Consider the following 14,200-nt stretch of genomic DNA (forward strand, 5'->3'; position numbering starts at 1 on the left):
GCACTCACTTGGATGCTCAGTGATACTTGAAATGCCACTGTTAAGTATTCAGTAGACAGGGTGGGTGAGGTAATGACCCTCCTTGTTACTAATGACTGACACAGCTACAGTGATGCTGTGTGGTGTTAAGCATGTTGCTTCTCATCAGGGCACTGAGAAAAGAAAAGATGTGCCGTTACCAAGATCTACAGTCTCAGAGAGACCATTCAGCTTGGTGTCATGACTGGGGGGTGCTGGGGGAAGAGACTGCCCCTTATTTTCCACCCCTCCCTCCGCAATTGAGGAGGGGAAGCCAACAGGGTATCTGAGCCCTGCCAAAGGGGATCCAGGTCCAAGGAGCACAGCAGAGCCGGAGAGGGCGTGTGATTATATTGTGAATACCTGCACCATATTGAGAGCAGTGTCGCTAGTCAGCGGGTTCATTTTGTGGGCAGAGTGCCACTACACTCCCCCCCGGCATGGGGTACCATCCAGAGAGGACACCTGAAGTCAGTACGTTTAGCTTGGGCCAGACGGAGGGTTGTTCTGCCCTGGAAATCCAAGGTCTGGCTGTCTAGCTGATTGCATTCCCGGGGGGCTGCTGACTCGTGAGGGCTTAGTACGGTGCTGAAGGGTGCATGATGCAAGTCCCCGGGTCCGGCAGTAGGTACGGGATCCAGCTACCATCAGACAGAACAAGGTGCATCCACTGGATCCTCCCCCGTCAGTATGTTCAGTGACAGCCCCCAGAGTGTACAGCTGGTGGGAAGAGTGGCACGATAACTGCTCCAGGTGCTTTGCAGACCTACAGGCGAGGGAAGACCGGATGACCTAACGGCCTGTCTTGCGCCCTCACTGTCATTCCTGCCCTTCTTCTGCCCAGAGTCTCCCTGACCAGGGGAATAAAGACAGATATGGGACTGCCAGATGGAGCCTCCTGCTCAGATGTAACGGGGCGGGGGGGGGGCAGAGGGAATGCTGGGGAGAACACTGAGCGGATGGGGGTTGTTTGGGTGTGTTTTGTGGCATCTCTGTGGTGCTTCAGCTTTGGTGTGTCTATTTCAGTTTAATTCCCTAGTGATCATGCTAAGGTGGCCTGTTCTCTTCCTTCTCTACACTGCTGAGGTTCTTTGTGATCCAGCTGCATCTCCTAGGCCAGGACAACTTATTCTGCATGTTCGGGAGGCCGTGTGATGCAGTGTGTAGAGGGGCTAGGAGCTGGGACTTGCAGGTTCTCATCTTGGCTTTGTCACAGACTCCTTGTGTGACCTCGGAGCAGTCCCTTTGCCTGAGTGCGTCAGTGGCTTGTGTTTGGGGACACTGCTCCGGTGAGCAGTGGGACGCCCTGTGAGACTTGCAGGAGCAGTGCTTCAGCACATGGCATTGTTTGCTGTTCTGCTTCATTGCCCTGCTTACTTCATTGCAATTCTGCAAACCCTGAACATAAAGTGTGATTTAGTGTTCTTGCATCAGACCATCCTGCCTCTCCTCCGAACGATGGGACGGTCCACAGGGGCCTGGGACTGGCTCGGCCCATTTCAAACTAGGGCAATCCTGCAAAATCTAGGCCAGGCATGAGAGTGGGGGAACTTTGCAGATCTTTGAGCTGGGAGGGGTCAGTGCAACCGTGCCAGTGAGCTCTGCTTCTTCAGTGATGGTTGGAGATGTGCTATCCTCACCCCAGTGCATTCACAGCTCTGCCGGCCTGTGACAGGTATGGGAACTGAGGCCGAAGCACAGGTCTCCCCAGAGCGTGGAGCAGGAGCTTGGGTCAGTACCCGGCATAGCCAGTTCTTGCCTGTTCAAAAGCTGGCCGTGGCAATTCCCTGCTGAACTCTAGAGCGGTTGAGTCCTTGGGGCTGGAGTGGACAGAGCCCTGTTAGATAGCCAGCCCGGGAACTGTAGTCTGACGTATAGTGACTGCCCCAGCCTGGGGCTAGTCTGACAGCACTAGAGTCATTTGCTCTTTGAAGTCTGCTGGGCGGTGACCTGTAGCTCATGACACAAGCGCTGAGTGGAGCTGCGCACAGCACCCCTGGATAAGAAACCTACCTACAGCTGCAAACTGTGAGGGCAACAGCCCAAGTGTGCTCCCGTCATGCGGAGCCTCCTGCTTGACGCTGCCCTGTGAGCTCTGACTCCAGTTCTCTCCCAGGGGGCGGCTGGCATAATGTGGCTAGTGTGGGGCTGTTCTGCAGCCTTGGTACAAGAGGGTTTGTGGGTGGGGGCAAGAATGATCCAAACTCTTCATTGGTTTCCTTGGTTAACTGGAGAGGAGCCACCTGCCTGGTCTGTGCTGGAGAAAGGTGCAGCTGCCCATGCAGCACCTCGCCCGGAGCCTGTACACAGCTGGCTGCGTGTGCACAGGGATGCAGCTGTATCTCCATCCTCGAGTGCAGCGGGGGGCAGGACGCGCAGGCTCTTGGAATGTGGGAATTCTCGCCCTCAGACCAGGCCTGGCTGCAGATGGCGTCTGTGTGCAGCATTGCACCTGCACAGACTGCACGGCATCCTGGAAGCTGGGGAGACCTCGGAACTGTTACACAATTGTAGCTAGTGTGTCTTGGCTTGGGCCCAGCCCCTCCTGCACACTGCCCTCGCTGCTTCTGGCTGCATTGCCTGGAGCTGACTCCCCTCTAGGAGGCGCTGTCTTTAGGGGGAGGCAACTTTGAGCTCAAGCTTCTGGCTTCCACCCTCCAGGATGAAGCTCTTCAAATCAGCAGGGGAGGCAGCAAGGTCTGGTGGTTAGAGCACATGACTGGGAGTCTTGACTTCTGGGTTCTGTTCCTGCCTCGGCCGCTGGCTCACTGGGTGGCCTTGGGTGTGTCGCTTCCCCTGCCCGGGCCTCAGTTTCCTTATCAGTGAAATGTGGGTAATTTTACTCGCCTGCTGCAACAAGGTGCTTTGAGACCTTTGGACGGGAATCTGTCTGGACGAGCTGAGTGTTAGTGTCAAGGTGTTCTCACTGCTGATCGCAAAGGGGGTTCACTACCCACGGGGGGACGGATGTAGTTGCCCAGGGTAAAGGCCCAGCGAGAAGCGACTCAGGCTGGGGTGGGTCATTTCATGGCCGACGTGCCCACGGTAGAGATGAAGATGGCTGGAATCTGCCCCCTCACGTGCCAGCTGGGTGCTGCCCTGGGGCTCCTGGGGAGCGGACAGTGCAGCCCCATCTGTGCCCTCATGTCTGCACCTCATGCTACCCGGGCTCTGATTTCCACACTGGGTTTGTCAGTTTGCAGCGTATGTGTGAGAGACATGTTCCCTCCAAGCTCAGAGTGCAGTGGCATTGGCCTCGGAGACAGTGGGTGGGGTAGGGCCTGGATTCAGTGGTAATCCCTGCTGCTGGGACTCATCTGATCGTGGGACCATCTGCCGAGGTGTGAGACGCAACCAAAACGCCGCCAGCTCCATCCAGAGCAAAACTGCCCTTTGTTCTGGCTCATTCACCCTTCTCCAGTTGTCTTGATGGCGTTGCCCCAGTGGGGCACAACCCGGGGTCAGCCACGGGTTGGTGCTATCTCATAGGGTGGATAAGAACATAAGAACAGCCATACAGGGTCAGACCAGTGATCCATCTAGCCCAGTATCCTGTCTTCCAACAGTGGCCAATGCCAGGTGCCCAGAGGGAATGAACAGAACAGGGAATCATCAAGTGATCCAGCCCCTGGCGCCCATTCCCAGCTTCTGGCTGTCATAGGCTAGAGACACCCAGAACATAGGGCTGCATCCCTGCCCATCCTGGCTTATAGCCATTGATGGACCTATCCTCCATGAACGTATCTAGGTATTTTTTGAATGCAGTTATGCTTTTGGCTTTCACAACATGCCCTGGCAGTGAGTTCCACAGGTTGACTGCGCTGTGTGAAGAACTTCCATGTGTTGGTTCTAGACCTGCTGCCTCTTAATTACATTGGGAGACTCCTGAATGGGTGTGTGGGGGGGGTGGAATAGTCCAGGATAGGGGGCTAGTGTGGTCAGCCCTGCTTTACACATAGGCACGGAGAGGGCAAGGGACCAGGCAGTCAGTCGCAGAGCTGGGAATGGGGCCCAGGGGTCCTGTGCACTAGTCCATGCTACTTTCACCTGTGAAAGCCTGAGTTGTGTAGAGCGTGGGCGAGTGAGGAATGGCTGGCACCCTTACCCCCGTCTGCCATTCCTGTTGGCTACTCATGCCGACTGGCACAAGAGAGGCCACCTCGGCCCAGCTCTGCCTCCACTGACCACAGGGGCAGAGCTGGCCTCAGTGGGGTGGAACTGAGCAAGTGGGAACTTCAGGAAAGCATCCCACTGGGCCCTGCTATTCCAGTCCTGGGGGCTCACCCAGGCTGAGTCCTGACTGGCAGCTCCCACCCCTGAGTGCTCCACCCCTGGGCCTTGGTCAGTCTTGCCGGCCCCAGACCCCTTTCCCTTGTGACCCAGTGTGACTGGAGTCTGCCGAGGGCCCCTCATCTGTATGGGTCCATGGAGGGCTTGTGCAATTGGCCCTTGCCAGTAGTGCCCTCTGCTGGGGGCTCCCCCCAGCTGGGCCTGATCCTGGCATGTCTCCCCCGGGCCCAATCGCCGCGTTACAGCCCCCCACCGAATGCGGGCTCCCCCCAGCAGGCTCTGAGTGGCACTTCGCTGGGGAGCAGGTGGCTAAGCCCAGACTCTCGCCAGGTTCCTGGCTCGCCCCCCTCACTCAGTGCCGGCCTGGCAGTGCTGGGCTCTCCCTGTCGGGTGGCGGGGGCCGGGGGAGGAGTTCCCAGCTCTTTGCAGCTGATATCCCTGTAGTTTCCTGTCTGAATCACATGGCTGGAGCCAGTTTCCATGGAGAAGGCGAAGGGGGTGGGCTCCCGGGTGCCTTTAAGACTTCAGTGTTTTCCTTCTGTCCATGGGAGTGGAACAAAGGGAAGGCGAGTGACCGGCCTCGCGCTCTGTGCGCGCTCGCTCTGCCTGGGCACCGGACATGTGAGTGCCAGTGTGCGGCGGGGCAGTGCCGGAAGGGGGCCGGGTGGGGGGCTGCTGGCTAGTTTAGGACTGGGCCCCCCACCCCTGGTATTTCCTTCCTGCTGAGCAGCCCTGTAGGGGAGATGTTGTGCCGAGTTGGGGACGCAGCCCAGAGCCGGGCCAGCAAACCTGGGCTGGCCTCTGTGGGATCTGGGTGGTGCTGCCTGGGGGGTGGTCTCTGGTTAGCGTGGTGACATTGGTCTGAGCACTGGCTCGTGGCCCTTTGACGGCAGGGCACGCGGAGCCTCAGGGCAGCTCCCTGCAGTCGGGGGCTGGCTGCTCTGCGTGCCATGGACCAGCCGTGCTTTGCCAGCATCGTACCTGGCCACACCTGCTCTCTGGGCCAGGGCTTTGCTCCTGAGCCCTATTGTTCTCAAGTTCAGCCTTGTGCTTGGGTATTTACAATAGTCATAATCCAGGGGTTTGGACTGATGTCCCCGGGGCCCAGGACAGGCAGCCCCTGTCCCTGCTGCTAGGCCAACGGGCCCTGTAGGGACCCTCTCTGAGATATTCAGGCCTTGGTCTCTGCAGAGCAGGGGTCCATGAGTGTCACTGGGCTGAATGGACAGCTGCTGTGTCCTCTAGGGACTGGGTTCAATCCCCTGGTGCTGCCCACAGCCTGTTTCATGCAGACACCGACCTGCGGGCACTCGGTCACATGGATCTTTGCAAGCCCCCGACGGTTGGGGCTGACCACGCGGCCACTGAGTTGGTGGCGAAGCGCCCACTGGCCTCGTGGACGGAGGCTGATAGCAGACAAAACCCTGCTTGTTCCTGTCAGGGAAGGATATGGCTCCAGGAGAACTGGAAAGGACTAATTCGAAGCTAAGTCATTCCACAGAGGAATCTCCCCAAGCTACCCCCTGCCTGGGTCTTGGTGGATTCGGTGTGTGGCCCCCAGAGTCACAGGGCTGCTGAAGGCGATTCAGTCTAGGGCCAGCTGCTAGCTCCAGCATTGCTGGAGGGCGATGTCATTCGCAATGCCCCACCCTGCCCCTGCGGCTGCATCCGGTTCCCAGTGCCTCAGCGCAGGGATCTGCAGGAACCCCTGGGGCTGGAGGCTGGGGCCCCTGACGTAGGCAGGCTGTGGGGCACTTGGGGAGGCCACCCACTGCTTGTCGGTCAATGGCTGTTTGTCCTGCTGGGTTAGTGCTTTCTCCTTTCTCTGCTATTGTGACGGCTGAGGAATGCTTAAAGGAATTGAAAGGACAAACCTTGCTTTGTTGCTGCCTTGGCTACTCCCATGTATTCCTGCCTGGCTGCCGCCTGCCAAGAAAACGGGGGGAATTAATGCCTGCTTCCCAGTCAGTCCTGACGGGACGCTAGACCCGGTTTACCCCAGAGCCTTGCCGTGAGCCGGATGGTGCCTGGAGAATGGGCAGGCGGCTGGGCCAGGCCTGGGAAATGTTACCAGCCACCCGCTAGCCAGAGGCCAGTCGGAAAGGAGTTGGGGTGGATGGGGACACTGGGCTCTGCCCCGACCCGGCTTGGAAGCCCCGTCTGTCATGCTGGCCCCTAGCTTGCTGCTGTCTGACAAAGGACGTGCACGTCCCCCCACTGGCCCCTCTCTAGTGTTTCTTGGCTTGTGCCCTTGGAGGGGGGGTCATTGTGACAACCGAATTGCAAAGATAACACCTAATTAACCATACACTCCTATCCCGTGGTGGGTGACTGATGGGGTGCTCAGAGCTGTCACAGATTGAGGTGGCAATATGTGCTGACCACTAGAGCTGGGAGCAAAAGTTATACCAGGCCCCACATGCCTTAGGAGTGTGGGGCAGAGCAAGGCTGGATTAGTGCTTCTACCACAACGTAATATTGGCTAGCACCCTTGCAGGGCAAGTGCTGAGGGGGTTGGCTACCCTAACTAGGCTGAGTGCGGACAGGGGCAGGGGGGGAATTGACCCAAACCTCATGTGGATGAGCCCGTGTGGGCGACTGTCCTGGCGTGGGCTGCGCTAGCAGTGGGAATGCCCTGGTGCTGCAGAGCTGCCAGCGCCTAGCTTCAGGGCAGGCGGGCGATGTCCTCAGGGATAGAGGAGCCAGGTTACAGGCCCATCAAGTGCTGAGGAAGGGTGAGAAGTGCCGAGGGGGCGCAGGAGTGTCTGAGCTAGCGCCGCTCCTCCAGCAGGGCACTGACTCCTGCCTTAGGGGCCTCTCCCCACTAGCACCCTGGAGAGGGGGCAGCTGGTGCTGGGGGGCAGATCTGCCTGCCCGTGAGAGGTCCCAGGGTGCAGGGGGTGCATCCCTGGATCTCCATGGTCCCCTCTTGGCCCGGGAACAGGGAGGCGCTCTGGTGGCACAGGACCCATAGTGGCACCCGGCCAGGTCTTCTCACTGTCCCCTTCCTCCTTGGCCTCTCCCTCGGGGCTATTTATAGGGACTCTGTTAACATCCGCTCTATTTCTGTCTTGCTGAGGGAGATGCAGGGAAGCGAAGGGGGAAGGGGGTTGCTAGGGCTGATCCTGTTTGTGCCTCAGATCCCCTCCTGGCTTGGCCTGCTCCCAAGGACTCAGTGCTGAGTCCTGCGTGGACCTGCCTTCTCCCTGCTCCACGGGGATCTGACTTTGACCTGGCGGGAGAACCCCTGTGTCCCCACTGACTCCCTGGGGCCTGGCTCTTAGGGCTGCTCTCCACTGCTTTTCTGGGGGTAACTTTTTAAACACTGAAATAGCTACACTGTGCAGCCCCTAGTGTGGACACAGCTACAGGGGTCTAAAGGTGCCCTGTGCCAAGACTGCTTATCCCCCTGTCCTACACCTTTCCCCACAACGGGCAGTCAAATCAGCCCTGCCTCCTAGCACAAGGATTGGCAGAGGGCAAGTGGTGGCCGAAGTGCTTGAGCCAAAAGCGACAAAGCAATGCACCCCGTGGAATAGTCCTGCCCTGTTGAGTGTGGGTGAAACCGATCAGGCTGCGTTCCATTTAACGGGGCTTTTAGGGGAATTGTTCTAGAATCGTAGAGAGCCTAACAGAGAAGGGTGTCCTTCCGCTGTGGCTTTTAAACCATCTGAGAGGATTTAATAGAGAAATCTGCCAGAATTTGTCTCCTGTGTGACTTAAAAATCTCTGACTCTCAAAGGAAGGGCTCAGGGCTGCCTGGAAAATACTGATTAGCAGATTCCTGAGGCTTTGACCACGAAATCTAACTGCAGGGACTGGCTCCCATGGCTCCTGGAGAGCAGCGGTGAATCTTCATCCCTGGGGAGGGAACTAGAAATGGAACCCTCCGAAAGAGAACCAGGGACTCAGGTGAGAGGAAAAGCCAGAGTAGAAAGTCCACGGTGCCTGGTGGAGCCCCAATCATGAGAGGCCAGAGCTGTGTGGGAGTGACAGATGGTGAGAGTGGAGATGGGATGAGAGCCTAGCAGTGAGGGGAATTAGACACTGGAATGGTTAACCAGGGAGCTGGTGGACTCACCAGAGCTTGGAGATTATGTAGCTTTCTGTCAGATGTGCTGTAATCCAGCTTCTGGGATGGGTTCCATCATCTAGGTGTGCAGGGGATGAGGCGGCTGGTCGTGAATCCCCTTCTGTTATGGGACCTGGGGAGAACAAGGCACCTGCATTGTCCTCAGCATGCTCATGATGCTTGCAGCTCTGCATTAAGACAATAACTGTAATCAAGTCTCAGGCTTCAGACAGGTGCCTGCAGGGGTCAGGAAGGAATCACAATAGGTGATTGGGTCAGGAAGGAATCACAGATGCACAATTGGTCAGATGTTTTGGGGGAGGTTTTCTGCCTTCCTCTGAAGCATCTGAGATTGGCCACAGCTGGAGACAGGACAGTGTTGTGGGTGGTCCAGACTCCTCTGTCGAGATGTTTGGGGCTTGCTCCCATGCTCAGGATCTAACTGATCACCAGGTTTGGGAAGGAATTTTCCCGCAGGTTAGATTGACTGGGACCTTCCTCGGCAGTGTGGGGCACGTTTTTTCTCCAGGAATCACCTGGCACATCTCACCTCATCAGTCCCTGCCATTCCGAGGCCCCTCAGTCCCTGCTGCTCTCTGCCTGTGGCACACAATGTTCTAGTCTCCCAAGAACAGAAACGTTGTCAAACATCACTGAGCTCCATGCGGGGTGTCTGGGTGGGGTTCAGTGGCCAGAGGACACAGGCGCTCAGACTGGCTGAAATCTAGGAAGGGGCAGGAAGAAGTGCTGGGAGACCCACCCGGGTGTTATCTATCAATCTGCCGCTGCCTGAGGTAGGGCAGGACTGCGATATTTAGTTCATTTTTGTGGGAGCATTTTGGGGATCGGAAGGGGACATCTTGGGTCTGAGAGCCTGCTAGCAGCCTTCAGAATCCAGAATGAGAGCCCTGTGAAACCAGCTTCGTTCCATCCGGCCTGCTCGGCTGGCGGCCTTTGCTTGTGAGGGGTTCTGGGAACTGGAGAGAGGGGTGAGAAGTGCGTGGCTTTGCAGACTGTGCCTAGACTTGCCGTGGCATTGTTGTGGCTCTTGCATGACACATGGTGCATCCCCTGCTGCACTCAGCTGTCTATCAGTGGGGCGCTCCCTGAGGGAAGGCCCCAGGTCCCAAACCCCACTGTGATCTGATCCTGCTGCCTCAGCAGCAGTCTTGCCATTGATGTCAGTGAAAGCAGGGAGGGAGATCTTGATGTTCATGCCGAATTCCCTTTGCTCTCCCTTCCTTGGCGTCGTGCTCAGGATGGATGGGCAGTGCTGAGTTGGGAGGGTCTGCCTGGCAGAGTGAGCCCTCTGGGCACAGCTGGTTTCACCTGTCAGAGCAAATCCTTGAAAGTGGTGGCACGGGATTGGCATAAAACCTACACAGCTCAGCACAGGCCAGGGCTGCGTCTCATCAGAAAGCCTTACATTGCGTTAAGCCTCAGGGCTAGTGTATGCAACATTCTGCACGTTGCTCCAGACAGCCGCAGAGCACACCACGCAAGTCTGTACACGCGCATCGTGTCAGCCATGTCTGGAGTACTTGTGCAAAGCTGTGAGACCAAAGTGATTCGATCAGCTAGCTAGGGCACCTGTGCGCCTGCTGCAGACAGCACTTGGCTGTCATCTGTTTCTGGTTAAGGTGTCACCAAGACCCGTGTGCGTCTGCACTCATGCACGTGCACAAGCACACTCCTTGCTGATCTTGCAGAGGGATTGCTCTGTGCGTGTGGCGTGGGCCACCTGGCTTCAGAGCTTGGGAAGAATGGCAGCAGCCCGGGGTTTTCGGCCCGCTCAGCGAGCGAAGTGCAGGGCTCCTTCCAGCTAGCAGCATTCCAGTGCTGGAGTTAATGGCTGACTGTGCTCCTCGGTTCTGGTTCTGGCGGGATCCGGGCTACAGAGCTCCTAAGTGGCACAGGCAAATAAAGTAGCTGTTCTCTGGGTTTCTACAGGGTGCAGGGAGAATGCTCTACAAACCCCTCCCTCCCTGAACTCTGATGGTTCAAACCCAAATCTTCTTCCAGGCCTCTCCTTGGACTTGGCAATTCAGCACAGACGGTGACACTCCGAGACCAGGCTCTGGGAGTGCTGGTCGCATTTTGGCCCAGTAAGGGTGTGGGAAGGCATGGAGACTACAGATCCCAGCATGCAATGCTTTGTCTTGAGGGGGATCACGTTGAGATGGAGCATTGCATGCTGGGATCTGTAGTCCCCGTGGGCTGTACCCCATATTAATGTTGAGGTCTGCCATGGTTACCCTCTAGAACCCCCTGGGCCCAGATGCACAGACCCAAATGACTGGGTCTGGGTAGGGCAGCTGTGTGATCGACCCCTCTGAGGGTGGGTGGGGTTGAGATGCAGTTGCAGAGGTGAGGGGCCATTGCGCAGCATAGCCCAAGTAGCGTGTGGGGTGAGGTCCTAGGGGCTGGATCTCTGGGGCGAGGACGCAGCTGCCTCGCTGCCTCTGTCTCGCTCAGGCTGTCCTCGTGCCCGTGAGCCTCTCCCCAGCGGAGGCCGGCTGCATGGGGCCGTGTTAAATCTCTCTTGCCCCGCGCCGTGTCGGCAGCGGCAGGCCGGGGGGCTCGTGCCCGTGAGCCTCTCCCCAGCGGAGGCCGGCTGCATGGGGCCGTGTTAAATCTCTCTTGCCCCGGGCCGTGTCGGCAGCGGCAGGCCGGGGGGCGCGAGAGCTGGTGGGGGTTGTGCCAGGGCGGCTCTAGGGGGCAGTGCTGGGCAAGGCCTGGAAGGGGCAGCCCGTGGCTGGGTGCAGAGGCAGGACTGTGGCATGCCCAGGGGAGGTGGCCTGGGTAGAGATCATGGCACGGTGTGCAGTAAGGGATTGGGGGTTGTCTGCCTAGCAGCCACTCCTCGGCAGGACTTGCCATGGCCCCTCTAGCTCTGCACGCTGGGTCTTGGGAAGGGAGTGGCCTTGCTAGGCTGCTCCAGTCCCCTCTGGCTGATGGGGTCTCCTCCTCAGGCCCAGCAGGGGTGGGGATGGAGGAGGAAGCGTGGGGCGGGGCGGGGAGGGAAGGAGCTGCCACCCTGTGGCCTGCTAGTGGCAGGTGCATCAGCTGGTACCTGCCAATTCAGACCTTCCCCTCTGTTCTGGGTTGGTGAGCCCCCACCCTTCCGGGAAGCCCTGGGGTTGGACTGTCTCATGGTGGCTTTGTGGGGCTGCCTGCCTGGGCCCCCCCCTCCACCCTCGCCCAAACTCTGTGCTAGGTCCAGTGTTGCGTGCTCCCTGCCTCGGCCCCTCCCAGTGGATACACACTGCCCGCTCTGGCACCCTTGGTTTGTCATCCTGCTTTCCCGTGGGAGGGCACTGACCTCAGATCAAGGGGTGCAAAGGGGGCTGGAAATGAAGCCTTCATTGCTCTTGTGGGGCAGGAGGAGAGAGGGAGTGGGGGGTGCAGTGCATATTAGTAAAACTGAGACTTATAGTCCTGGTAGGCCAGTCTGGGCAGATGCTAGGCTGGTGCCCCCTGCCCCGACCACACTGCACTCTGCTGGTGCCCCCTCAATCCTGACCCTCAGCCCCCCTTTGTTATCCATGCCCTGTCCCCCCCAGCTTGGCTGCTGCCCCTCGATTCTGACCCACAGCCCTCTCCTGTCCTAGCCCTGGACTCTGCTGGTGCCCCTCAGTCCTGCCTTGTCCCAACTGTGGTGGATTTTGTGAGGCTGCCTCTCCCACTGGAGCTGTTCGTCCTTGAGCCCAGTCTTTGGAGGTAGCTGGTCTCTTGTGTTGATTGTTCCTGAGGCGTCTGGGGTCAGCGTCCTGAGTGGCTGCTCTCTGCTCCCTGGGTGACAGGAGGGGCAGCAGATCTCTCAGGTGAGGCACAGCTGGCTGGGCTCAGTCGGGGGCAAGGTGAGGATGTGGGTGTGACCTCTCTGCCTAGCTCTCCTGCCACCACCCCTGATGCCCAGCTGCAGGTCCTGCCTGTCGGGGGTGGGCACGGGCAGGCCCCTGTCTGAGCCCAGGTGCTGTGCCCCTTGCAGCAGGCCAAGGGCCGGCTGGTTCCACCTACTGGATGCCTGATCTCCTGGACCGTGGGGAGAGCCAGCAGCCGAGGCCCACAGGCTGACAGGAGCTGGCAGGGCTGTGGGGCAGGCAAGCCTCTGCAGGGCACAAAGGTGGGGCCTTTTGACAGATGGGAGAGGGGGACGTCCAGGGTGGCTGTGCCGGGTGAGTGGATCAAGGCCATCAAGGGGGACTCTGGGAACTGTGCCCTGAAAGGCTGGGGCTGAGCTGAGAGGGGAGGAGGCAGAGAGCCCCCCATCAGCCCCATCGTCTGGGCTGCACTTAGTTTAACCTCTTGATTGCTGTGAGGTGGCCACTGGGTCCCTGCACCAGCCCCATTGGAGCCAGCCCATCGGCGTGGCCCATGGCACCTGCCCTCTGCATCGGGGCCGTTTCTTGGCAGGTGGCTCTGGCAGCTGCAGGGGCTGGCAGCTGCAGGGGCTGCCAGCAGCACGGGATGCTTCCAGGCGGACAACTCTGCACCTGAACAGCTTCCCATGGGGGGCACCTGAGCCAGCCTTCTGCTGCTGGCTTTGGTCTCCATCTTGTGGGGGCTCAGGCAGCGCTAACTGAGGGAGGGCCAGGCCTGCCAGCCCGAGGCTGGGATAAAGCCTGGGTCCTCTTGCAGGGTCCGGGGAGAGCCCTGTACGAACCCCAGCTGCTGTTTGCCTTGCACCTGGCTGCTGCCCTGGCCAGCGGCTCCGATCCCTCCCACCAGCCCCACCTGTGTCCCTGCCCCCTTTCCCCCACCCTCCACCAACCGACCTGTGTTCCCCCCCTAACCTTCCTCCATCGGGCAGCCCTCCCACTGTCCCCTGCCTCTCTTTTCCCACGGGGCTGGGCTCCTACCCTTTCCTGGCACCCTGCTCTGCACAGGAGGCACCGGGGGTGGATATTCATGTAAATCAATTACCTGCATGCTCTGTCCTGCCAGGCTGGGGCCTCTGGCTCCCCTTGGAGAGGGAGCCCAGATGTACCCAGGGGTGCCAGATGTGCGCTGGCTGGCCAGGAAGTGAGCTGGCCCAGCAGTTCCAGAGTGCTTGGTGTCTCTGGGGAAGGCGTGGGTCCGTGTGCAACATGTTTACCCCAACCTGAGCGTGGGGCAGGAGCTCCAGCCTGGGGCATGTCTAGGGCCAGGTGCCATGGGATCAGCAGCCAGCGTGAACAAAGGCAAGGGCCAGGGAGCTGTCAGGTCGGGTGCTCTGCATTGCCCAGGAGATGGCTGCCAACGCCTGGGGCGAGCGCACTGCCCACATGCCTGCAGGGTGGATCACGAGCTGTGCACCAAAGAGCCTGGATGAGGTCCCATCCTCCCTGCCCAGGGGCAAGAGATGGAGCACGCACTCCAGGGTGCAGGCACTGCCCTGCACTGGCCCCAGCTCTTAGTGCCAGTGCATTGGGCAGGGCAAGGGGCTCTGTGGTGCAGGAGGCTGGGTGGGGCGAAGGGGGTCTCTGGCATGGGGTCGGGTGAAGGGGGGGCTCTGCCACAGGGGCGCGGCGAGGGGGCTCTGGTGCAGGGGGAAAGTGAGGGGGTCTCTGGTGCAGGGAACTGGGTGGGGCGAAGGGGGGGCTCTGGCATAGAGGGAGAATGAGGGGGGTTTCTGGTGCATGGAGTTGGGTGGGATGAAGGGGGGGCTCTGTGGTGCAAGAGGCAGGGTGAGGGGAGGCTCTGGCGCAGGGAGAGAGTGAGGGGGTCTCTGGTGCAGGGGGCTTGGTGGGATGAAGGGGGTCTCTGGTACAGGAGCGGAGAGGGGGCTCTGGCGGGGGAAAGTGAGGGGGGCTCTGGTGTAGGGAGCAGGGTGGGGAG

At 59.4% G+C, this 14,200-nt stretch overlaps 1 protein-coding gene across 1 annotated transcript in view; it reads left to right on the forward strand.

Moving 5' to 3' along the window:
• Positions 1 to 4,754: 4,754 nt before the first annotated feature.
• Positions 4,755 to 14,200, forward strand: part of RIPOR1 (RHO family interacting cell polarization regulator 1) — a 72,343-nt gene continuing 62,897 nt past the window's right edge. The window contains 1 exon segment of the mRNA XM_032762337.2: positions 4,755 to 4,929. Coding sequence (XP_032618228.1) covers positions 4,770 to 4,929 — 160 coding nt within the window. The 5' untranslated portion in view covers positions 4,755 to 4,769.

The sequence above is a fragment of the Chelonoidis abingdonii genome, unplaced genomic scaffold (genome assembly GCF_003597395.2).
Source record: "Chelonoidis abingdonii isolate Lonesome George unplaced genomic scaffold, CheloAbing_2.0 scaffold0005, whole genome shotgun sequence".
NCBI lineage: Eukaryota > Metazoa > Chordata > Testudines > Testudinidae > Chelonoidis > Chelonoidis abingdonii.